The 27,061-nt window shown below is 41.4% G+C and overlaps 1 protein-coding gene across 1 annotated transcript in view; it reads right to left on the bottom strand.

Moving 5' to 3' along the window:
- The window catches only part of mtss1 (MTSS1, I-BAR domain containing), a 54,895-nt gene that overhangs the window by 8,483 nt on the left and 19,351 nt on the right, over nt 1–27,061 (bottom strand). Inside the window, 5 exon segments of the mRNA XM_022757432.1 lie at nt 103–260; nt 5,288–5,299; nt 6,064–6,138; nt 6,718–6,809; nt 8,439–8,523. Of these exon segments, the coding sequence (XP_022613153.1) occupies nt 103–260; nt 5,288–5,299; nt 6,064–6,138; nt 6,718–6,809; nt 8,439–8,523 (422 nt within the window).

The raw sequence follows: 27,061 nt of genomic DNA, 5'->3' as shown, positions 1-27,061 counted from the left end.
ATGTACTTATTTGTCGATGTGACGTTACTGTGAACAATCTGTGACCCCTGGTTTTTCTTATTCATGTCTTTTCTGTGTAAAGAGCTCGGACGCATCACTGACCACGACAGGCCTCAGCATAGAGACGAAGCAGCAGAAGCGGCTCCTCTCCTCCACCAGCGCCTTCCTCACCGCCTGCTTCTCCGTCTCCTCCAGCAGCAGGTATTTATCACTGACGTCCTGCATGGCACTGTCCAGCTGAGGCTGGAGGTCACCACGACCTGGACACACACACACACACACACACACACACACACACACACACACACACACACACACACACACACACATTTAAAAATATCAGCCGCTAACTCCACATTGGGGCTGAAATGTACAATTATTTTTATTTCTTAATGACTGAGATTGTTTTCAAATTGACTGTTTTGTTTTTCTCACATATGAAGATCTGAAACCAGAGAAAAATGAAAAGGTTAAATCAATTATAACATTTAATGATTAATCTTGTGCCAATCAACTAATCAATTCATCAGCTTTACTCACAAGCATCAGGCACATTTTCAAACAGGAAGAAATACCTTATTATTCAGTGTTTCAAAAATGTTTAAAAAAATGCTTTAGAAAAAAAAGCATAAAGAGAACAAAACGAGAAGTAGCTGAATAAAAAGGACAAAAATAGAAAACAATTTAAAAGAGTAAAAGCAAATAAAAAAAAAATAAAATTTAACATTTATTGTCAGTTTTATCTCGTGTATTTTTCGCAGACTTAATCTTTAAAGAGGCTATTTGTAAGTTTTCTCTGCTGCTGAACGTGGTTTCTTGCAGGGAGCAGGTGGTGGTGATTGTCGCTTGAGCTTCAGCCATCGTTGCGTTTACAAGTTATAACGATCACCCTCCGAGCAGAACTACGTCTTCAGGGCAAATTGGAGGCTCCAGTGAGTCGCTAATGGAAAGTGATGAGATAGGCCAGAGCTAGCTGGTTAGCATGCTAACTTCAGTAGAAGAGAAAATGTGATGGATGTAAGAGTTAACACTGGTTGCTTTCCACCAGCTCTTGGTGAGTAAAGGAATGAAGTTTGATGCTGAACTCACAACATTTCTTCTAGAGTGGTAAGTAAACAGCTGTTCATGCTAACGTTAGCTACGTAGCAATAGCAAAAACTTACAAATAGCTCCTTTAAGTTGACCTGAGCTCCGACACTTTGTGTGTGATGATGAGGAAATTTAATCCAGTTCATCATAGTAACCTCAGAAAGACAGAGAGGAGGTGGCGAACCACAGACAGATCATTAAGCAGCTGTGAAATCGTTTAATTAATGAACAGAACAAAGAGAGCAAACAACAGTCAGAGCTGCCAACAAACCATTAACACACATTAAAGAATGAAAGGAGCTAACTATGTCAGGATGTCCCGCCTGGGAACAAACAACTGCTGGCATCCAATTAAAAAACATTACACACATTATTAGAGAGGTTACTGATTATCTTAAAACCTTTGATTACAAAGAACTACATTATCAATCACACGGCTTCACTTGTGAAACACTGAGATGTTTCATAACAGCTCAGATTTCATGTTTCTGTATGTAGATAATTAATTTGTAGTTCATTTACTCTGTTGATACAATGTTAGACTGATGTAATCTTTATTTATGTTCCCCATAGTAACATGCTGTTAGACTGGACAGTAATCCTTGCCACCTGTCCCGTATTTCAAAATAAAATGCATCCTGTATTAAATCAATGCGTCATTTCATTTATTAGCTATCTCCTCAAAGCGCTGTGAATGATATAATGTCAAGTAAAACTAAGCCAGTTACAGCCTACAAGTGGATTGGAGAAGTTTTTTCACAAAGAAGCTGGCAACCCTACTCCTGAGCACCAAATGTGGATTAATCCACTGCTGAAAATAGTCCCCAACAAACGCAGTGTTGTACTTTTTTGAAAATAAAACTATATATTTGTGAGCTGTTTTTAAAGATCATCAATAGAAACCAATGGATTTGGAGGAGACAGAGTAGGGAGGTCAGAAAGTGTTGAGAGACGGACTAACACATGGGATTTGTTCACAATAAGAAGCATCAGAAAAGAGGGAACACAATTCTGCAGAGCCAAAAGTGACCACATCACATTTGAAAATCTGGAAAGGAATTAACTGATCATTTTCATTACTGATTGCCAATGGTTTTGTAATATCATCGTCTGTACCACAGGACAGACATAAACATCCAGTCAGGTCCAGGACCGGGTTCAGACAGGAGAGAGCTCTGTCTATGTTTTCCCAGCAGAGGCTTCAGTAATACAGAGAGGAAAGAGGCGGCCGAGCTGCTTCAAGAGTTGAAAATATAATTTCTGGTTTCACACAAAATTAAAGTGTCATGATACAGAGGGCAGAAGATGTCTCTCTTTTTCCCTTTATCTCTGCATTTCCCTCTTCTTACTCTTTTTCTCTCTCCTGTTTCTTAGTTTGTACGTTTAAATGCACAGTAGTAATCTGGTCACTGTAAATCCGCATTATCACATTTCATGCCTGGATTATTTGAAGTTAATACAACACTGATAATACAATTTTATTATTAGTTTATCTATTTAACAGCTCAGCTGCTTCAGAACCTCGAATATCTGAAGCATGTAGTATGAAAACTAAAGAAGCCTAAAGCTGTTATTTCACTGTGTCATTTACATACTAATCATCAATTCATATCTGCTGCTGCTCATCACAGTTTCAGGTTGTAGGTTGAAGGTTGTGAACATTAATTAAGCTGCTGCTCAAAACCATTTAAAAAACGAAAGCTGATCAGAGATCTCTGAGTTTTATTCATTTTTTAAATTGAATTACTTGTGAAAACGAATCTGATCTAGACAAGATCTTAGAAAGGATATGAATTCAGTGATTGCATTCTGATCCTGGATCTGGATTTAATATAATGATATCGAACACTAAACCCTCGCAGTGAGAGGACAGGCTCTGTAGTGAGACAACCATCGCTTCAATGGTCTGACTTATTTAGACTTTTAGAGGTTCAGTTTTAGTTTCAATCAAACCTTGAAAAAATTGTAAATTGTCATTGTAAATATGAAAAATAATTGAATATGATGATTTATAGCTTTGTCTTTATTCATCCATTTGCTCAGTTGTCATGGTGACATTTTATACACAACCAAAGATATTGATTTTAAACAGGTGAAATCCAGTCTGGGATCAGGTTTCTCTAATCCCCTACTCCCAATCGAATCCCAATTTCCAGTTTACATGATGTTGAAGGAGCCAGATCACTTAATGAGCTAAGAGCAAATAAAATTAGATTCCCTCTCTTCAGTTTTTCTCTAATCTCTGCCTCCATCTTTAATCACAGGCACAGTGATGCAAAGTGAATGTTCGTCCCTCTCTCCTTATCTCCCGTCCTCCCTCCATCACTCTCTCATTAAATTCATTCCAGATCCATTCTAGGTTTCCCTCCCACTCTTGTTACATTCATTTCATTCCAACACCCTCGTCTCCTCCCATCTTCCCACTCTGAAACTCTTCTTATTCCCTCGTGACATCCACACCAGTGCAGGGGGAGTTTACTCTCGTGCTCTAATAACAGACTGAGGACCGAGGCAGCCTCGACCACATCTGAGGTTCCTCTGGGGTCGATCCTGGGTCCTGTTTATTTAGTCTTAAAGGCTCCATTCAAAGCTGGAAGCCATCGATTCCTTTGTCAGCAGCAACAACAAGCTCGTTTCCAGTCATAACAAGGCTCATTTTTGTACCGCGATTCAGACTGGAACTCCTTATTCTGTGAGCACAAGGCTTGTTTTGGTGTTTACTTGTGGTTCACTGCAGCTCAGTGGGAAAAGCAAAGCAGGCACACTGACATTGACCCCCTCACCCCCCCAACAACCCCTCCTAACAGTCTGCCACTCTAAATATAATGGATAATTGTGACACATTTAAAGCTGGTTTACACATTATTCTATCTGAGACCATGTTACACTATCCTACTGTGTGTTGCCATGTAATGCTACTATATGCTACGCTATGCTTTCTTACCAACATTACATGAGCCTTATGATATAGTTTAAACCAGGTGTCAGTAAATTTGTTAGTTTGCAGATTCATAGAAAACACTTCAGATAATGGATGAATCCAAACACTCTGCTCATGTAAGGATTTCCTGCTTTTCTCTGTTTGATATTATTGTAAACTGAATGTCTCTGGATGTTGGACTGCTGCTCAGACAAAACAAGAGATTTAACTCTTCTGACATTTTTCTGACAATAAATCAATTAACTGAAAAACTAGCAGGGCATTCAGAGAGCACAGTGTCAAACAACATACACCAGAGGAAAAAATTCAAACTCATAGTAAATGATTTGGATCTGCCCCAAAATGTAATGGGTTTGTCCCTGGCCCATGAGCCATTCCTCCACCAAGTTCGGTGCATATCAGTTCAGTACTCTCTAACATATTGTCCTTGGCAGAGGTAATGAACTGATGAATTGATAGATGAATCAACAGTAAAAAATAATCATTTACATGCAAATCATTTTTATGGATGTAATAGAGAAATAGGTCTATGTTTTTATATTATATTTTTTTGAGTATTTTTTATTTTTTTTCATTTTTGAAGACCCATAACATTTTCCTAAAGTTCAACGTGACGTCTTCAAAAGTCTTACACTTCACAATGAAAAGCAGCAAAGTTGGAACCAGAGACTCTCAGGATTATTTTCTTTTCTTTTTTTTTTTGGATAAATTAGATTAATATAACAATTCATCCTTTCGCTAAATTGTTTCAGATAATGGGATGGCGTACTCGATGTTACGCTATGATATAATGTGTTGTGTGTTATCTGATTAATTGTATTTATTTAATCATGTATTTAAACAGGGGGTCTCATAGAAATCTGTTTTTGAAGATTGTTGTGTGTCAGTGTTCTGTGTTACTGTGAGTTACCCAGCTTTGTTTTGTTGTGGTTGGATTGTGTAACGCTGTGTTACATTGTCGTGTCATGTGTCGCAATACAATCCAGGGAAACCTCCTCCCTGAAGACTCTTGTTTAGTGCAGCTCCGGTCTTTGTTGTGTTTCAGGCTTTCAGGTTCTCTGAGTCACACAAACATCTAAACAACACGGGAACATGTTTCGGTTGACTAACGTGGGCAGGACGTGAATGTAAAAAGCAGATGTCTGACGGAGGGAAAGTGTTGAAAGCGTTTTCTGACTGTCACAGATACAGAAACTAAACCACCAGAACTTTCTGTCTGATTCTCTCCCCACTGTCTGTGTGTGTCTGTAAACTTACCAAATACATCAGCTGGGCAGAGCAGAGCATGATGGGACACCATCAGAAGGCGAGGCAGGAATGAAAAAAGAAAAATAAATTATTTTAATTTTAAATTCTCACGCCCCTCCCACACCCTGAAAATAACAATACAGATTTAATTATCCCATGAAAACAACTGTTGAATTATAAGCGAGTCATATTAAATTGTTCCCAGCATCCCAGTTCATCTCTCAGAAGAGTGTGTTACTACAAATGTTATGTTACAGAACCAGACAACACTAAGGGCGTTTTCCCACCTAAAGTATTTTTGCTCTGGTCCGATTCAGCTGATGAATTTGTAAACTTGTAGCGTTTTCACCCTCGGTTCGGTTTGTTTTCACACAGAGAAAAATGCAAGTGAACCAAAATGCATCATTGCAAACCATGTGACAACGTTCACTCCTCTCATTGGTCAGATTGTCTGGCTGGAGCAGGAAAGTAAACACAGGAAGAAGGTTACGGGAACCGTCGAGCTCAAACTTGTGAGTTCACCTGCTAGTGGTGTCGGGTCGAGTTCAGAACTCTTTCACACCAAAAACAAACCGCTCTGGAGTTCGTTTGGGACCGGACGGAGACCACCTCCTCAAAAGGGCCTCGGCGCGATTGTAATAGTCAACACCAAAAGACTGCAAAACTGTCTTCACACCTGCCCAAACGAATCGTACCAAGGGGGAAAATGAACCATGGTTCGGTTTAACCAGACTAAAAAACGCAGGTGTGAAAACACCCTAAGTGACCAATCAGAGTTCACAAACCTTTCTTTGCTTTCTTCTGCAGCTTCAGAGTGTCTGAGGATCTCTTCTTGATCTCCTGACGGGCCTTCTTATACTCTGTGAGGGACACACACACGTACAGGTTGATGAAAACAAGCATCCAAAGAAACACACACCTAGAGAAACAGCACTGTGCAAGAGGTGAAGAAGGCACTTTAGATGTTCGGACACTTCAGGGAGGAGGCTGATCAGTCCCACATTCAGTCTGCAGCAGGGTGACGAGTCTAAACACTCTGAGTCAGTCTGGGATCACGTGAAGAGACAGAAGAACTGAGGCAGGTTCTCCAAGAGGCTGGAACGACCTACCTGCCAAGAACCTGAAGAACTGAGCGCAGGTGTACTGCAGAGAACTGCAGCTGTTTTCAGTCAAATCTCCAAAACGTCGACTTTTCATGAGCCAACAAAAACAGCCCTTCACTGTAATCTCACACAGATATGACACACAAACCCAAGTGCCTATAGGTGTGTGTCTAAATCTGAGCTCAAAGCCATCGAAGTGAGGACATTTATGTCTTGTCCTCAAAACTCGAGAGGGTTCAGACCTGGTTTTTGGGTTCAGGGTCCTCACAACTATAGTGAGACCAACTTGTGTGTGTCTTTGAGTGTGTGTGTGTGTGTGTGTGTGTGTGTTTGTACCTTTGGCGTGGTCTTTGTCCAGAGTGTTGGCGACTCGCTTCCACTCCTCCATCTGCTCCTGTAGAGGGTTGATCAGACAGTCCAGAAACACCCTGAAACACACACGCAAACACACTCTGTTAGAGCTGTGTGTGAGTGTCTGTCTGTCTGTCTGTCCGTCCGTCTGTCTGTCTGTCTGTCTGTCTGTCTGTGTGTCTGTGTGTGTGTGTGTGTGTGTGTGTGTGTGTGTGTGTGTGTGTGTGTGTGTGTGTGTAGTACCTGGCAGAATTAATATTGAAGTTCCTTTGTGACAAAACAAAAAAGCTTATATTTAAAAGCATGCAGACCAGAGAGTGGTGGACCGCCCCCTCCTGGTAAGGAGAGAGTTTCTGCCTCAAGTGAAGGAGTTCATGTATCTCTGGGGCTAATCGTCAGGTGAGAGTAAGGTGGAGCATGACCTCGACAGGACAGGTGGTGCTGTGTTTTGCAAAACCATTATCATGCTGCTAAAAAGGGGAAAAAACTGCATTGCATTGAACTTCTTTAAACCAATCACAATCGTTTTGGGTGGCGCTGAGCCCAGGATCCAGCGACAGGGAACTTGGGGGAACATTTGCACACACCTTCACATACCGGGACTGGGACACAGCTATTGTTTGACTGACTTTATAGCCTTTGTGATGTCCAGAGTGGAGGGGTTTTCAATGTTTTCAGTGGTGTCGATGTTACCTGCTTTATCCTCGAAGTCAGATCCCGACACGTTTTCTTCATTAATGAGTTTTTCAGCCATCTTAAATTTGTCCTCTACTCCTTTTCTGTGTTGTGATTTGCATAGATAATAGATAATATGTTTAGATAATATAATATTAAGCTTTAGCAACAGAGCAGCAGCAACCTCGACCACTCTGCACGCCGCCGTAACCGGGAAGTCTGGGACACAGGTATTGTGTTGGAGCAGGAGAACAAACATCCAGAAGACAACATATAGAGATAATATCTCCCCACACTGGGGTGGAGGGCGTCTGGGATACAGCGGAGAATAGATGGATGTTTGTATGTGAGGCTTCATTTAACCACAGGGTGACTCCTGTGTGTGGCCTGTTTACATCTCTCAGCTATACCGAGTCGGTGTGTTTACGAACTCAGTTGGACATCTCATCTTCTCATTTCAATGTGACTGACTCTTCCCCCTCCACACTGGGAGAGTTAATGGACTCGTGCAGAGAAAGGAAGATGGAGAGGAAGACGAGGAAGGAGCTGGGTCAGGAGGAGAGGAGAAGGAGACAAAGAAACAGGAGGAGCTCAGGGTGATGTTTCCAGGCTGTTGGAGAGAAGGATGGTTGGTGGAAGAACGGTTTCGCTGCAGGAAGTGAAGGAAGATGTGAAGGACTGAGGAAATTAGGTAAAATCCAAATGAACACAGACTCATTCATCTCAGGAGGCGGCAAATGGGAGGAAAATAGAAAGAAGAAGGCATGAGGAGGAGGAGGAAGAGGTCCTTTAGACATAGAAAAGATTCATGTGAAATGATTTTATCCATCAGACGAGTTAAACTCATAATAATAATATTTAAATTGATCAGGACCATTGTTTCAGTAATGCAGTCGAAGAGGGAGAGAGCAAGATGGAGGATGGAAAGCTGAAGCAGGAGGCGGAGCAGGTTGCCATGGAGAGCTGGGAGGAGATGCTACACCTGTTCATCTCACACACACACACACACACACACACACAGATCTACTCACATGGAGAACTGGCGGAGTTTGGCCTCGATGCTGCGGTGCCTCATGCACATCCTGGTGAGAGCTGAACCGATGTCCCTGGTCCCTCCTGAAAGCACACACGCACACGCGCAAACACACACACACACACACACAGAGTCAGTGTTACAAATATATAAGAGCCAGACTGATGAGGCATTGTGAGTATTGGCAATATCAGAAAATGTATTCAAAGGAGCTTATATTTTAAGTAATTTTCATTTCAGCCTTTTACCAGTCCTCTCCAACATTCATTAATAAGCAACACTAAACATGTAGCTGAACACTTTGTATTAGGGCTTCACAATTAATCCAAATATAATAAAAGTCACAGTATGGCCAAGTGCAATATCCAAATCACAGGAGCTGAAATTTTTTTGATGACAGGTAAAATGTGTCACACTGCACCCCCCATTCCAACTGAAATCACACATCGCAATGGCAATATCTGCCAAAATAATCGCAATATGATTTTTTTGTCGTGCAGCCCTACTTTGTATTCAATCAACAGCATGATACAGAATCAACAAGCCAGAAAAGACACACACAATATCAGTTACTTGGTACTGAAGGAAACTTCTAAACTGCATGATTCTGAGCCGAGATCAGACGCTGATCATAAACACTGAAGCTACTGGAAAGAGTATGAATCCAATTCAAACTCAGTCATATCTTCAATGTTACATGAATAAAGAAGACAAACAGTGAACCTGTTGATCTCCAAACAACCAACCACAGCTACAGTGTCGCCTTGATTTGATCAATCAGTGCAACTATGTTTTAACAGAGTGATGAAGTGGACCAACCCCTCAAGTTGTGTTAAAACCTGATCAACACAATCTGAAACGTTTTACTTCAGTGAAGAAAAAGAGAGAAGCTTTGACAACTTTACATTGAAGACCAGAGAATTAGACCGTTTTCTTTGGTTGCTTCTCAACACTAGCATCGGAGGTTAGAGGTCATGATTGCCTCCAGAACAGCAGCTCTGGATCTGAAAGGGAATTCAGCGTGGGGTGTAGAGGAGCCTTTCCGAGAGCGGACTGTCGGGGCAGCAGAAGCTCCACAGGCACCCGGAGGGGCCAGATGGTCGTCCTCTCTCTCCCCCAGACGGAAACACTCCCTCCCGGGGAAGAGTTCACCGGAACTCAGCCTGTCAGCCTGGAGCTCCAACAACAACTCCAACACTCACACACGCTGCAGCTTATATTCCTACACATGTGAGGACCTATGATAACCATGTCCATTCTCAAACTTCGACCTAAACTTTAAAGAACAGATACACCTTAAAACAGTTATTATATCTTATATCTTTTATTTTTAAGATCATTATCTTTATATTAAGAAACATGTGCGTCATGTCTATGAAGGGTCCTCACAAGTACAGTTGACAAACGTGTGTGTGTGTGTGTGTGTGTGTGTCTGGGGTGTGGAGCGAGCACTGCATTGCACCACTGACACCTCTTTCTCTCCTCTGCTCTTCCCTCTTCTCCTGTCTACATGTTCTCTCTCCTCTTCCTCCTCTTCATCTCCCCTCCTCCTCTCTTACACATCTTCGTCACACCCTATTCATTTCCCTCCCTTTACTCCTCTTCAGCTTCCTCGAGGCACAGCAACAAGGAGTTGTGTCTTAAGGCACAAAATGACTCTAATTTCACAATTAAATAATAGTAATAATAATAATGATCTAATAATCAGTTAGAGTTATAAAACTTAACTTATAAAAAGTCTGGAGTGACCAGTGTTTTAGTTTATTTTATACCAGGATCAGTTTTAATATTGTAATCCCCCCTATCCAGACTTCCTAATGTCTGCCCTGTATGCAGGTTAGGATAACTGGCAACTCTAAATTGCCCACAGGTGTGAATGAGCGTGTGAATGGTTTGTGTGCAGCCCTGTGATAGGCTGGCGACCTGACCAGGTTGTAGCCCGCCTCTCACCAAATGTCAGGTGGGACCCGCTCCAGCCTCTCTGTGAGCCTCAAGGATGAACACGTACAGTTAATGGATGGATGTTACCGTACTTTATTTCACAGCTTTAGTTACACATTAATATTTTACATTTTATATACACACGTTATAGAATTAATTAATATTAATTAACTGCCCAACAGTTTATGAAACAGTTAAACTGTCTCCACCTTGATGAACTACAACAGTAAACTCTTACTTTCAAATTCATGCATCAATAATAATAATCCAGTACTATAATATATGATAGTATAGCACTAACATGTTTCTAAATTATGAGTTCACTTATGATACTTTAGGTGCATTTTGGTAATAATATATCTAAAAAAAAAAAGGTAAAATATGGTTGTTTGTCTCTATACGTCAGCCCTGTGATAGACTGGCAAGCTGCCCAGGGTGTAACCTGCCCCCACCCAATGTCAGCTGGGATTGGCTCCAGCCCCGTTACCCTAAAAGGATACATGGTATTGATAATGAATGAATTAGCATCAATGTGGATTTTTATTTTATTTCTGTTTTTACTTCATGTAAAATCATGGAATTGCTTGATTGCTTATTTAAAGCAGATTCAAGGAGCCCATGTTGAATTTAATTAATAGTCAATACAGAGCACAAAGTCTAAATGTGCTACAGAGAAACTGAAGAGATAAACACTTCTCTTATATGGTCAAGTCCTCTTCAGTGATGCACCTAAGCTATAAGCTGTTATTTCTTTCAGTCAAACATCTAAGCACCACCTCTTCCTCCATCACACCATCCTCCATCCCTCTCTACCATTTTCACACATCATCCTCCGCTCTCCTCTTTTTGCTTCTCTCACATCCTCTTCCTCCCCTCTTCTCACCCTCAGATGAGGTGTTACCTCCTCTCTTCTCACCTCGCCTCCTCCTCTCTCGCTGCGCTCCTTTAAGAAACGAGGTGTTGTACTTGTGTATCAGTCCAGGCTAAACTCCCATCAGCCAGCAGGGCCCTGGTAGTACGCTGCAGACCAAACAGTCGTCTCGTCGAGGCAGCACAGCGCTTCGGTGAGCTTTAAAGAGGATGATGTTATTCTGAATGGCTGTGTTCAAGTTTCCGGTGGCAGGAAGCTGCTCACTGGAAAAGATTTCTATACAGAAATAGAGTCAAAGTTGAAAAGCAGACATCCAAATGAGCTCGGTGCCGAAGGTTTTCATGAGTCAAATGTGCTCTGAAGCTGCTCCCTGGCGCGGTTTCTACTAAATTTAAAGCTGCAGGACATGATCTAAAGACCCAGGATGGGTAGCGTGCAGAGAAAATGTGCACTTTCATTCGGCTGCAGCTCCCAAGATCAGATCGTTTTCCCAGATCTTCACGATTTAAACATTTAGCGCTTGAGGAGCCTGGGCAGGTTTCCACACATGCTTTAAGTCCAGGTTCCTAAGCCTCTCTGGACCCCGTCCTGCTGGACCCCAGCAGTTAGAGTGTGAATAATTCTGCGGCACCATTACTTTTATTTTTTGGAGTCAGTGCCAATAATATTAGCTGTTAAAATTCACATTTAGGCCAGAAGAGCCACAGTCAAAATCAGGGCTAAATTAGAATCTTTTAAGGTTCTTTCAAATGTGACACTACGTTTGAATTAGATTTTCAAGAGCCTGGATGGATTTCCTAATGAGTTTCACAGAAGTTCTATTTAAAAATATTAAAAAATGACCAGTGTTAGGACTCATACACAGAAACCCTGGGTTTGGAAACTTGAGCTTTAAACTGAGAGTGGAACAAAGGGAAGAAACGCAACAGAAACTGCTGAGTAAAGTGTAAAAGTAACCTGATCCTCGCTGAGCCAAGACAAGTCTTCAACAGATACATGAACCTGCACTCAGGGTGATCTCTCTCAAAACTCCACCTGAGCTCAGGTTGAAGTTTTACTGTTTAAATAAAGTTAAATATTTAAATTATACAGTTATATACAATAAAAATAACCTTTTTTTTTTGGTGACACAATTTGATCGAGCTTCCTGGTTCTAGCGGAATAGTGCTGTTCCTGCAGGGTCACAGTCGGTCAATTAGTTCCTGGTCAATTCAGCTGATTGACCCAACAGCGGACTTCTCACGCTGGGTACGTGTGTGTGTGTGTGTGTGTGTGTGTGTGTGTGTAATGACATCGGCATCTAGACCCAGTTGACCCAATTCACTGGGACAGAGCAGCGTCTCTGTCTGAGCTGCAGCCGGTTCACTCTGATCTCGGCTGAACGGCCTCGAGGCTCCACAGCAGCTCATCTGCATGTGAGACCGGGCAGGACCGGTTCAGCCATATAATATCCAGATAAAATAGGTATCTTTACTGACTGTCTTTATCCAACCTCCAACCATGAAGGTCTAAAGGAGTTAGACTGAACATTTTGCCTCATTTTATACAGGAAAGTGTGTTTATTCACAACAAATAGCCAACAGACCTACTGCAGTAGTTTCTTTCTGCGTTAGTATCAAACCTGACATTTAGAAACTCTCATAGACTCAATCTCGCTCATGTCAGTTAATTCAGTTAATACTTTCCCCAATGCTGTGTTCATGAGCTGTCCCTTTAAAATTGTACTACCTGGTATTCAGTCACGTGTCTCCGTCCAACTAACGTTAGTCCATGTTCACTCAAAGTGAAGCTGGCAATGTGGAGGACACCATCACGAACACTGAGCCACAACCTGAGCAGCTTCTACCTACAAAGAAACTGTGTTCATCGTTTGGGCTCATTTTGGTTTCAATGAAGACGACACCGAACAAAAAAAAGGAGACAAATGAAATTTGTCAGCTAGAGCAGTGTTTAAAAAAAACAGTAAGTATACGTTCATTGATCAGATCAAGGTAAAAGTTTGAAATAATCATTTGAAGTCATATCACCAGGTCCCTATTTTTCTCCAGACCCTCGCCGCTGTTCCCTCGTCTCTTTATGCTCATGAAGCGAGTTGAAATATACTCAACTCACACAAACATGTCTCTGCCTCACATTTAGCTCAGAGCGAAAGCTGTGACTCCTGACATGTTTCCATTGACTTATGTCCAAATTCCCTTTCAGCTCAGTCTGAACACACAAAAGACGCCACTACCTTGAATGACCTTGAGAATCAGATGAGTCAGACTGAGCAGTTTTTCTATTTTCTTGTATCCTCAGCATGTAATTCTTTAAAAACTGCATCAGTGCCACATCGCGTATCAAGACGATAACGTCACCGTCGAGTTGATCTCACAGCTCTGGACGCTGTAACCGGAGGACGAGGTCGTGCGCCAGCGTGGGCTTGAGCTCTACAATGAACAGTAGGTGACCTGGAATCTAAGACTGGAATTTAAACCCGTCTCCCTCCATCCGACTGGGATGTGAACTCAGCCGTCACATTCCCACAGGAGGAGCTGCTCTACACGAAACACTGGTGGAACTGGGCTGAGGAACCGGAGCAGCTGAAGAGACAGACAGACACACACACACACACACACACACAGCACCCAGCAGGACAGGCAGTAAATCACTGTCCTGTCGTATGAGACTATATTTCTTGTCTTGTTGCTACAGGGAGGTTACGAGTGGAGAGCTATTTTTGAGAACTGGTGCATGAGGGGGTGCAGAGAGGTGAGGAAGAGGAAGATGAAGGAAGCACAGAGGGCAGAAGGAGGGATGAAATGTTAGAGTAGAAGAAGAAGAGGGCAGGAGAGCAGGAGGATGGCAGAGAAGATGAAATGAAACATACAGATCTGTACATTTTTATTTTGTCTTCAAGTCCTTCAGATAACCTGTCAGTCAAACCGTGCAGTCACAACTGGGTCACATGTCTTTGCATATTCCTGCTGATGCTCTAAATGAAAAGTCCAGTTTATCACTGGAAACTGGTCCAGTAAGGAAATACGAGCACCATCTATTATTTGGAAGAGAAACCGAAACCAAAATGAAACTGAATGCTAGAATTACAACAAAACTATATGATGTTAAAATCCAGCACAGTTTAAAGGAGCTAATCGTAAGTTTTTCTATTGCTACATAGCTAATGTTAGCATTAACATCTGTTTACTTCAGCCAATGTTGCATTTATAATGCAAGAAGTTATAATACATCATCTGACCAGCTCTACTTCTTAAGGGCAGACTAGAAGCTACAGTGACTCACCAGCTAATTCTGGCCGGGGCTAGCTGGTTAGCATGCTAACTTCAGTAGAAGAAAAGAAGTGATTGAAATAGAAGCAAAACACGAGTTAACACTGGCTCTGGAGACCGCTCTTGGTGAGTAAAGGAATAAAGTTTGATGCTGAACTTTTCTTCGAGACTGGTAAGTAAACAGCTGTTAATGCTAACATTGTCTTTAAAGGAGCTATATGTAAGTTTTGCTATTGCTACACAGACAGACGTCCTGGTCAGACTGTACCGTAGTTGATGTTGTGTGCACTCAAAATTTTTCCTGTGCAATAAGTGATTATTGGTAAATGGGTCTCCTTACTTGTAGTTTTTAATCTGGTAGAACAGTAGTCAGTTTGTTTATAATATGTATGACTGTTCAAACGCTCATGTTTGTTGCTCCATTGAACCTGTTTTTTATTGGTCCTGCCATGTCCTCAGATCCCCTCAATTACTTTGGTTAGTACAATGTTATCATACACATAGAAACCTATAGAAATAACGGTCTGAGCTACAAAAATAAAACTACAGTTCTAATAAACTGAATTTCTCTTTAAGGCAGCATTGCCCACCATTGCTACCATTTCTTTGTCAGGTAGGCACCATAAAACTGTGAACTTCCTCTGTATCAGGAAACGGCTGCCAACAGGTTTAAAATAGGAAGTAGCAATTTCACTATAGCATTTGTGAAACTGATCCTGTTGGTTTGTGGGTTTTAGGGGAGAATAGCGTCAAAGTGAACAGTCAGAGTAGAAAATATATATTTATTTCTATGAATATAAAGTCAGTGTGTGATAACGTGCCCTCCCAGCATCACGTTTACCAACAACATCAGAAGCAACTCAGACGTCAGAGCTGGAGTCAGGTTGGATCACAAATTGCAAAAAACCCACAAAGAAGAAGGATGCATGTAATATGTAATATATAAGTTCCACTAAAACTTTTGATGTCACAGTCTGCTGCTTTCTGATTGGCTGTAGGGCAGACAGCGCAAAAAAAAATCAGGTGATGGTCAATGTTCAAACAGCTGCATAGTGTTGCCTGGTGGTTGCATCAGTCAGCATCTATCTCTCTCTCTCTCTCTCTCTCTCTGTCTCTCTCTTTCTCCATATAGCCAAGGTCACTTTACCACTTCAATACGTCTCTCGTGTCAACAAGCAGCAGAAGTGTCGCTGCGCCACCGCTGTCAATCTCTTTAATGCCATGGCACGAAATACCAACGTACGGCTAATTAGCAGCGTGTCGGAAAGGTCACATTGAGCTCAGCTGCAGAGGCGACAGGAGAGACGAGTACATGTAAGAAACTGCTGCACAAATACATCAACTTATATTTCACATTAACTACTCCACAGTGTCCGGGCAACCATTTAACAGCCAGATTCAGCAACTTAAAGCTGCGGGAACAGAGAAGTGGCCGGCCTCTGGCAGACTGAGGAACTCCACGATGCAGCTTTAAATGAAAGCGCAAAATGTTTGTTCAAAAAACAAATTTGGCAAACAAGAAAATAACAGTCAAGTATGCTTTGCTCATCAGATCTTGTACCTCAAAAATATGAAGATCAACACAAGCTGCAGCAAAAAAAATCACATAATGATTTCATACAACTATGGACTTCCAGCTGTACATGTGGGTGTAAATAAGAACTCCACTTTGCACCTCTGGTCCAATCACATGATCTTTCCCTCTCTGCTATCTCATTAGTTTACACATCACCACATTCATGTAGTGCAACTGGGAAAATTCACCTTTGAAGTCGGAAAGTCCGCTAAGATTTTGGTGCAAAACAGTAAATATTTGGTTGATGTGAAAAAACTTTTGATTAATGCTGCAAATTCACAACGTGCATATACATTTTTTGCTAGATTAGTTAGAAAAGTTATTTATGAGCAGTAACCCTGATAATAAGGAACACAAATACTGGAAATAGCATCAACGTGTTGTTTTAACGCACATCTTCTTTGAAGCGTCCATGTTGTTTCCACATTCCAACTTCAAAGCAGGTGAACACAACAAAGACAGAAGAACGACCTCCAAGCTCGGGTTTTAGGATGATCCGAGGAGCGTGCGAATGCAGCATCCATCTCTCACTCCATGTTTGAAGATTACTCACAGAAATCTGTGGAAAAGCTAAATAAACAGTTAGGAAAACGCTGATCACTCTGAGCCTGCTTCAGTTGTTACTCTGCTCTCACAGCAGTATCATTTCAGAGCCTTTTCTGCCCTGGATTACACCTCTCAGGCCAAAGACATTTAAGGATTTACTTGACATATACTCATAATTTCAGTGTGCAGTGAGATGTGGGAAATTGAAAGTGAAAAACCTCTTCTCACTTCTGACACCAAGGCCTCTCTACACCATCGACTCTAAAAGACAATATTAGCCAATGACGACAATTAAATAAAGTTTAACTTCCAGCATTTCTAGATGATTCTAAATAAAAAACTAATGCAAAAGCCAAAGGGGTCAATGATATCACTGCCTCGTTGACAGTGTCACACACTGAGCCGTCAGTCCAAAACCATTTAAAAACTTGCTGGTATTCAAATTTAACTAGGTTACAGTACAAGAGAGGCGGGAGTTTTTTGGCGAGTCCCGTTAGAGGAGTAAACAGAATTCCTCGCAGCTCCTGCAGGGCGACGGGGTCGTACGGTCCCGGAATACCACACACCGAGGCAGGGAGGGGAGCAGTCCAAGGATGCCAGGCAGGGGAGGCTGCAGTCTTAGGATGCCTTCTGCATGAGTGTGTGTGTGTGTGTGTGTGTGTGGATTCTTTAAATAAGTAGATATTCCTGGGAATACCTCCCCTCTCCGATTACGTCCTGGATGTATCAGTTTGCTGCTGGTGGGATTTTCAGACCTCTGGTATGATGGACGACCCTCAGCGAACACCAACATAATTACTTGTTTTAAAAGTCATCACTGCGGGTTTTTGTTAATTAACTGATGTAAGAGGCTCAGTATGAACGAGTGTGGTGGATCACTTTGCCTTAAAGCTGCTAACACTCTTTATTTCGGATTTCACCCACATAACTGTTGACCCGTTACCGCTGTAGCTGTTGTCCTGGGGGAGGGACAGGGTTGTCATGGGCAGTGATAACTGTCAATCATCAGCAGTGAGGCAGCTGCTCCAGCCTCAGCTCACTGAGCTGCTGCAGTTACTCAGGGGAGACAAAAACTTAGTTTGAGTCAAGTGGCAGCGACAGTTTTAAAAGGTTCAGGTCAACCTGAACCTGAACCTTGAATTTTACTCTAAACTTAATTCTGTGGTCACATATTATACACATACATTTACATATTAGATATTTTAGGTTGTTTTAGTGTCCAAATTCATTATTTCATACTAAAAGCTGTTAAATTACTCTACTGTGTCTGCTCTCTAATAGACCACTCTTATTTTGACATAATAATAAGGTACGTTTTCAGAATAAAGCCCTCTTTCTAATAATCAACTGTAGTGCAATCTTGTGTTTTTAGATTTCAGAATAAAAGGTTATAAAAAGTTTTTACAGCCAGGAAAGAAACATGTAAAAATTCAAATCCAATCTAAAACCCAAAGATGAAGTGAAGTGCCAAAAAAAAAAAAAAAAAGGTATGTTGTGTTTATTTGTGTTCCTCCCTTCATGTTTTGTAAACTGTCCTTGATACTCGCTGCGCAAATAAACGGCGGCATCACTTGTCTTGTCATCTCTCCCATGATTCCTTGAAGCTTTTATCGTCCTCTGAGGAGCTCGGGGGGAAGATTCAGATTGAAGAGTTCAGTCGTTCCTCCTCCTCTGGCAGCTGAGAAAACACATCAGCTCAGAGGACACAGAGACGAACCAACCTCCCGGCCACCAGGCCTTTCACACACTGCTCGGTTACTCCCTCACACCACTCACACACACACACACACACACACACACACACACACGTGAGATTGGTGGAAACATGCTTCGACCTACAGAGAAACAGGAATGCAGAAACGAGATCCTGTTGATATCAGATGCTCTTTAATCCAAACATTTTAAAACAAATCCAACGGAATCGTCCAAGTTCAGCCAACACACGCACACACACGTACACGCACACACTCTTTGAACTGAGACTAAAACAAAGTAAAGCGAGCGTTTGATTTGTTTGACCCGAGCTGCTGCCAGCCCCCCGAGCGAAACCACAGCTCTTATTTCACCACTAATCTGTATTCTGAAAGCGTTGGCAGGCTGACTGTGAACACCCACTGCCCTGTGTGTGTGTGTGTGTGTGTGTGTGTGTGTGTGTGTGTGTGTGTGTGTGTGTGATTTATTGTGTTTGTGTGTGTGATGTGTGGTGTGTGTGTGTGTGTGTGTGTGTGTGTGTGTGTGTGTCAGAGAGCTAAAAGCTTGTGTCACTTCAGATTTCGACCTGGCCAGTAAAGACGCTGATGCTGCTCAGGTTGCTGTTTGAAAAAGACACACATCCTGAGCAGGGGCCGACTGGCCTCATATAGCAGATGGTAAGATGATTATTTCAATATTATAAATTGAACATTGTTTACTTGCCAGCAATCTTCTACACAGCCTTACCGCAACTAACTGTCAATCATAGCCATAGTGTGAAAAACAAGATACATGATAAGAGTGTATATTATGTCACACATGCACAATACAAGCAAAACCGGGGATCCATAACAACACTGCTCCATTGTGCCGCTAATGGTGATAAACGGTAAAGTTATCGACAGGAACAGCCAACCTCAAGATGAATGACGTCTCCTGGTTCACAGCACTGACGCAACCAGCTGGTTGATTATTAAAAATATCAAACTCTGACCCAGGAAATATTCACAGTGAAAAGCGATGCAGCTCAAAGTTGATAAAAAATAATTCATTATCAATCATTAAGGGTAAAGAACTGGCCGCCATGTTTGAATTGTTCTTACTAATCCATCATTAAATCATCTCACAGTAATTCATGCAAAACAAAAAGTGTGATTGTGTGAAAGGTTTTACTGAACTTATCAGCAGCAGCAGCGAAGCCAAGACAACGTGTTGACAGTAAACAGCAGTTTACTAAAACTGAACAGACAGAGATAATGACAGTGTGTGGGTGAGAGTAGGTGAAGTGTCTCTTTGTAGCTCTGGCTTATCTGCACACAGCAACACACACACACACACACACACACAGGGTGAAGCAGTCCAGCTTGTGTTGGTCGTCTGCTGTTTAATGAGCTGTAATCTACTCAAAAGACCCTGAGGCAGTTTGACACAACTGCTGCCACACACACACACACACACACACACACACAGCTGATTACTACATTGTATTAAAGACTTCCTGGAGAAACAACAGTGTGACAGTCTCAAACTTCCAAACTGATCATAAGGAGGTGAAACTGCAGCTCGACACAAACGTAAATAAAACAATAACAAGTTCTCCTCTAAGACACTGTCTCACTGTGAGAACAGGATGAACTGAACTGATTAATATTATTTATAGTACACTACAACACATTTAAATAAAAAATTAGTTACAAAGGGTTTCACAGAGAAAGGACAAAGTTTTCTTTAAAGCAGCTATAATCAATATTTTTTATAATGACAACACATCACATGACAACATGAGAGGAGTCACTGGAGGTGACCAACCTACTGCGAATTATCAGCTGAACCTGCAGCTCCCCTCGGCTTTACAGAGTTTTACAGAGAGCTTCAGCTCACTCCGGTTCTCTCCCCACGTTCTCATAACGTTGTTTACAGCCTCTGTTTTCAGAGAAACAGCTGTAAAAAGGAAGCGCACCTGATGAACACAGTGGAGCATTTAGCAGCTAAAGAGCCTGGAAGAACACGGTGGAGCATTTAGCAGCTAAAGAGCCACACATTTCCCTCAGGAGCTGGTGGAGACCAAAAACAGAGCTTCAAGAAGGAGAGGGAATACTGGACTACTGTCGTCTTGTTTCTGCAAAAAACGTGAGGTTTAAGTGTGCAGACAGCAAAACTTTACTGACTCTTTCAAAAGATTTATATGTAAATGTATAAAGTTACATAAAAATATGCACTGGTAATATGTAACTTCAGCTGATAGGTGTAAACCACAGTATGGAAACTGACTGTGTGTTGTGGCCTTAATGAAATGTGTGGGAGGTCTATGTTTCTATGTTGACAGTGGTGATTTTGCCAAGGTACCCAGGTGTGTGTGTGTGTGTGTGTGTGTGTGTGTGTGTGTGTGTTAACAACCCAAAGCCTGTTGGGGCAGAACTCTTTCTTTAGTGATTGGTTGTTGTCTGTTAAACCAGACACACTTTGATCCTCCCATTGCTCCCCGGAGATGGATACCACACACACACACACACACACACACACACACACACACACACACACACACACACACACACACACACACCCTCTATTTTCTGGCCACATGTAAACCAAATGCGAATTAACCGTTGGTGCATCACTTCCCTCCCACAGACCTCCAGTGGAAGACCTCCTGTCTGGGAGACTGTGATCTACACCAACTAGCCGGTGGGTAGAGGGGGTTTTAGTTGGTTACATGTGCCAGGTTTTTGTTGCCAAAACTCTAAAAGCCTCTACAGTGAACATCAACACAATGAACAGTTTACTGTTAAACATGTGGGAGAAGAGTGTGTCACATCTTTAATTAAGTTATGAGAACTAGAGGGAGAACTGGTTAGATTAGTCCTGTTTTGACTGGTTTGCTTTGGTAAATAAAAACTTTTCATTTAGAAATACTAGTTTTAACTGAGCAAAGTCAGGTTTAAAAACTGCACTGCACTGTTTTTGCTTTAAACTGATTACCAGCCCGAAACATGAGCATTGATACCAATCTGACATCAGATGATTATCCTCACTATAACACCACAACTCAAACAGATCTGTACATCAGTACTCTTAGTAGAAGACAGCTTTGTGCTATATTCAGACATTAGGGACTTTAAGCAGTGACGGTTGAAGGGACGGCTACAACGTGATGACATAGGCTGTGGGCCGCATCCTTCGGACACGTTCTAAGAAGGTGTGGCCCTTCGCAGCCGTGGTAGACCGCGAAGGCCGAACCGAAATGAGACGGTCCGGTCTACAGAGGATTTTGTGCCTTGGTTTTAGCAGTTGTGCCATTAACTGTTGAACTGAGCTGAAACCCAATACTTTACATTTAAAAGTGTAATCCTCAGGCTCTCTCTCTCTGTGTTGTTTGCTTTCACTACCAGCACGCAATGAATCTTGGGATAGGTTGGGCAACGAAGGATCCACCTTCCATACCGATCCACCCCTTCATTTCCCAGGAAAAGAAGGACACATTTCTCGGTCGCGTTTGAAGCAGCCTTCGAAATGCAGCAGTCTAGTTGAGCTGCTGTGACGCAATCGGTCTTCAAATGCAGCCCACGGAGGATGCTGCCCCTGAATTGAGACACAGCTAGAGATTCTCTTATGACACCTCCTACTGTTGCAGCCCAATTGTCTACTATAGAAGAAAGACTGTTTTGCCATAGTAGACAGTTGGGCTGCAACATTAGGAAGTGTCGCTTCAACTATCACTGCTTAAAAGACCCTAATGTCTGAAAATTGCACCTTAGCTATTCAGATTATTCAGAGTGCCTTTTTGTGTTCATGTTCTCATCATTTATTCTATCACACATTCATTAAATTGACTAGAGGGCAGGCTGACAAAATCTTTGCATTTTAAAGTTGTGTTAATTTCCAACAGAACTACACAAAAAGCAGAGAAAAAACACAATTCTGACTCATTAGCATTCATAATTCATAATTATCCTCCCTTTTTAGCTCTGTTTTTGGTCTCTACCAACTCCTGAGGGAAATATCTGGCTGTTTAGCTGCTCCATGATCCGCTGTATTCACCGCCTGCTCTTTAACCGTGTCTGTCCTCTGTTAGGTGCACCACAAAACCAAAACTGGGCGTTAAACGAGGCTAAATAAGGTCGGTGATGATTCTCTGTGGATTTGTCTCTGTGGCTCTGTTCACATGAAATGTTCTGTAGTCAGTTGATTCAGTGTCAATATAACATAAAATGATTGTCAGTCGCATGATGTTAACATGTAAAGGTAAAGGGATGGCACTACAAATTCAGTTCAGGTGGATTAAATGTGAAGCTGGCCGACAGAGCAAAGCAGGTACACACAGTTCACCTCTGCAGCATGACGGTGTAGCGGTGAATTATTTAACAGCTGTTCAACCTTTACAAATGGCTCTGACCTCCTGCTGGTCCCCTCCATCACCACAAACACCGCAGTCTGGAGGGACAGACGCTACCAGTCTCCTACAACTGGGTTCTGTCTTTTTCACGGAGTTTCTCTTTTCTATTTCTTCTCCTCTTTTACTTCCTTTCCTCTCATTCCCTCTGTCCCCTCCTTCCATCCTGAGATGAATGTGAAAATGTAGAATAAGCCAACATCTGGGTCTTTCTTTAAAACACAAAATCAAACTCTAAAACATGACAAAGCTTGTGTTACAACCGTGGGCCAAATCCGTCCCTCCTTTGTCTTTCTCCTCAGAGACTTGCCCACAGCCCGAGTCCAGACCTGCAGAGTGAGTGCTTAATTATTCCCTCTGATGCTCCCTCAGATGGGTGGGGCCTCATAACTAATTAGGAGCAGTTTGTGCAGGAGATGAAAAGAAAACACACACAGTCTCACCTGCTGGGTAGCCCTGGTTAATAATTCAAACAGACCCTCAGGCTGACTCCCACAGACAGCAGGTATATTCCTGTGTAGGTACAGTACAGACACACAGCTGCAAGATTATAAGAAATATAAGATTATCCCACTTCGTCTGCTCTGATGTAGTGGTGAATTACTGATTTTCTCACAATAAAAGTAGAGGTTTTTTTTGTGCTTTCAACATATATTTCATTTTTGCCTCTTTCTTGTTTTTATTCTGTCTTACTTTTTACATATTTAATTGCAGAATTTAAAGACAAAACCTGCATGTCGAAATCAAAAGGATGTGTGCATTTTCTGTGGACTGAGCACTGTGATACTTTCACAGTAATAATATAGAACCTAGACCTGCTTTATAATCAAACAACACATGGAAATGTCACATTGCACAATACGGGACCTTTAACTGTTCACAAAAATCACAGCATTGATTCTAATCTTTAATATTTATATCACCTTATATGCATTATTTGGTGCAGAAGTCAAACCTCCTGCTCACAGTTTTCCCTCTTCTACAACAAAGATCTGCACCTATATTTAAGTGCAGCAGCAGTAAAAAGTGAAGGTACTCAGTTTAATAGAAATCTAAGCTGCTCTGTACCAGCTGTGTAAGGTCCCAGTTTAAGCACTGATAACAATGTGATATGTGGTTTTCACTAGACATAAATAATGGTGTTAAACTGGTGGATTATTTTCGCCCAGGACCAGATGTCGTCATTAGCTGTTTGGTTTATGCTGATAAATATCAACGTTCATTAACTATAGATCCACACATCTGCACTCATTCTATATGAATGATAACGTGTATGTGCGTGTTTCATTTTGCATGACGTCAAACCAGGCATCTGCTGCTGTTACCGTGGTGATGCCATACCATAATGAGGCCCCTTTAAGACCACACACTGCTGCTGCTGCTGCTGGCAGTCACTTCAGCTCTGCTCTCACATTAAACAGCACATGTGACAACGAACACCTGGAGCCTCATCCATAAAACTGACTCATGATCAGGTTTCAACAGAAATCCACGATCACGTGATCCGTCACTGAGTCAGTGAAGGTTTTATCCCTGTGACCAGTTTTCTGTCAATGTTTTTCAAAAGACTCTCAGGCCTTGTTTGAGTCTCTGAAGACACTTCCAACATTATCCCAGAGAGGAGTCCGAGTGTGGGCTGGAGTACCCGGCTCTGGTTTTGGTCTCAAGCCCAGTGTGGACCAGCGTTACCACTGTAGCATTACTGGTCACAGCTGCCAGTTTCCCACCATGAAACTAAACACCAGGTCTTTGCTACATAACAGCCTACACATAGTCTGAGGACAGGAACTTGTTGGTGGTTTATATGTCAAGATGTGAGACTAAAGGGGGCGGAGCCTTGCTGTCCTTGCTGCCGTCTGGAACAACCTGCCTCAGACTCACAACGTCAGGATCTTCTTTTGAATCGCTTTCACAAAACCTTTGAATAATCTCTTAAATATTTCACATATTTTTACATTGCTCATGTCTGTTTTCTATTTTTACTGTGATTTTATTTTTATTTTGAGTAATTTGTCTGCATGTGTTTGTTGCTTGTTTTGTTATTTTATCCTTGTGAAGCACTTTGTATTCCATGATTTTTATAAGTGCTATGTAAATACATTTTATTGTTATTATCATTATTATTATTATCTTAGCAGAAGTGTTTCCTTTGTATTTCAAATTTTTCTAAATTCAAAGGAATGTGCAGAAGCGTTTGAAGTTCCATTAAAGCTGACACTTATTTCGAATTTGGACAGGACATAAGCCCTAGATGAGTTTCTTACCTCACCTGCAAATCCACTTTATAAATAAAACTATATACAGTGCATTTGGAATGTTTTGTGTGCGCTAATCAATAAATCAGAAAATCAAAATCAACTCATGAACAACATTAACACAAAAGTAGAAATAATTAACAGGCAATGTGCAGTTTTTTACTCATTCCAACTAATTTCATCTTGGCCTTGACTTGTTTTTAACCCTTTTTGGACTCAGTCCTTGCTTTGGACTTGGACTTGATCCCATTTGGACTCAATCTCGACTCGACTGCGTTTTGGACTCATACCTGACTAGACTCGTACTTGGACGGGACATACGTGGTCTTCACTAGAGCCCTCAATCTGGGATTCTTTGGGTAGTGGTTTCGGCCAGAACAGACCACAGTTCCAAGACTCTTTTTTGACTTTCATCTGCTCTTTTCAAAATATTCACGTAGTGTTAGACCCCGATAAGATGACAAATACTGATGGGAAAAATCCAAACATTTAGTATTTTCAGCAAAATAATTTCTGATCGACCTGCAAAGTTTTAATTTTCTCTAATTTTACCTCTTCTATTTCCTTTTTGGCACTGAGGGTGTGTAGATGGACAGAGACAAAGATTATTTTTCAATAGATCTATAACATCATTAAATGATCATTATCATTAAATCACTAAATGGACTTTCTATTATTTAAAAAAAAAACCCTGTGTAGGTCACTCTCAGAGCAGAAAATATCAATGTTTTTTTATCACTGAAACATTTCCTTTAAGGAAACTTTGTCAGAGCTGCTGGAAATCTGCATCAGACGTCATGTGTGTCCAATCACCCACGGGAAAAAAAACACATAAATCAAATCATTAATTGGGGCAGAGAGAGTGTTTAAATAAAAGTGCTGTCAGCAGTCAGGTTCGTAGCAACAGTAGTAAATAAGAATAGTGATTACAGTTATAAGCAGGGACGTGTCGTGGCCTGTGTTTCTGAACATTTGACCTCGGCGCTAGAGGAACCTCAGAGACACATGAGACGGTTGTGACTCAGTTGGTGGGATGAAGAAGTTGGAGCTGGAACAGAGGAACAGAGAGTTTGGTTTTACAGTAACTTCAGCTGATTAAACTCTGATCCTGGTACAACTTTTACTTTTCCTGGCCCATTTGATCAGATTTTTGAGGCAATTTTGTTCCTTTTTGTGGTTAACGTTATTGAACTGTGTAATAAATTGCTTAAATTGCATTTTGGCGAATAAACACTGGATTTTCACCACTTGAGATTTGTCTTTCCACTGGTCGCCAGAGTTTTACCCTCTTTGCTTTTTTATTTCTGATCACTTTCTAGGGCACAGATTTTTTTAATTCTTAGGTTTTGGTTTCAGTTGGTGTTTTCTTTTCTTAACACCGTATTTTACAGGTCTGTAATTTTCCGAATAATTTACTGTTTCTATTTCCAGCTCTAAGAAAAACAGATCCATTAATGTCCAGTAAGTCAATATTGAGAGTGAATGTACCATCAACCCCCACATATGTGACAGAAGCCTGTAGAGGACATTAGCCACATTAGTGTGTGAATAGATGATAACTGAACTATAGGTGAAAGCGCAATTTTCACTCTGATCCATGTATTCATTTTTAATTTTTCAGACATTTCATGACCCTTAGGAGCACTGATCCTGTTAAATATTGATCCTAGTGAGTTTGATTTAATCTATGATCAGGTTCTGCGTATAAGAATTTAACAAGTAACATATCGTGAATCTATATTTTAGTTTTTTTCTTTGTATCTAATTGAAACATTTACAGGTCACTGGATCATCATCAGGCTGCTGCAACCTTTGACCTTTTCAATTAAGGTCAGACAGTCAGATTTATTCTCCTCTCACTGCCAACTGCAAATTTTGGAAAGGAAGAAGTTAGCTGAATGAAAAGATATGTTAAACGTTTTAAATATTTTTACTACTTCTGAGATGCCTTCAAGTTTTGTAACAAACGTCCCAGAACCCTCTGCTGGCGCCATAATGGACGTCCACTGGAAAGCTATATTTGATCAAACAATGTCTCTGAGTGTAAATAATGTCATATCTACCAACCAGGCTGGAAGCTG

This window comes from Seriola dumerili, unplaced genomic scaffold (assembly GCF_002260705.1).
Source record: "Seriola dumerili isolate Sdu_G_001 unplaced genomic scaffold, Sdu_1.0 BDQW01000276.1, whole genome shotgun sequence".
Lineage (NCBI taxonomy): Eukaryota > Metazoa > Chordata > Actinopteri > Carangiformes > Carangidae > Seriola > Seriola dumerili.
This window is presented reverse-complemented; position numbering and strand designations above follow the sequence as displayed.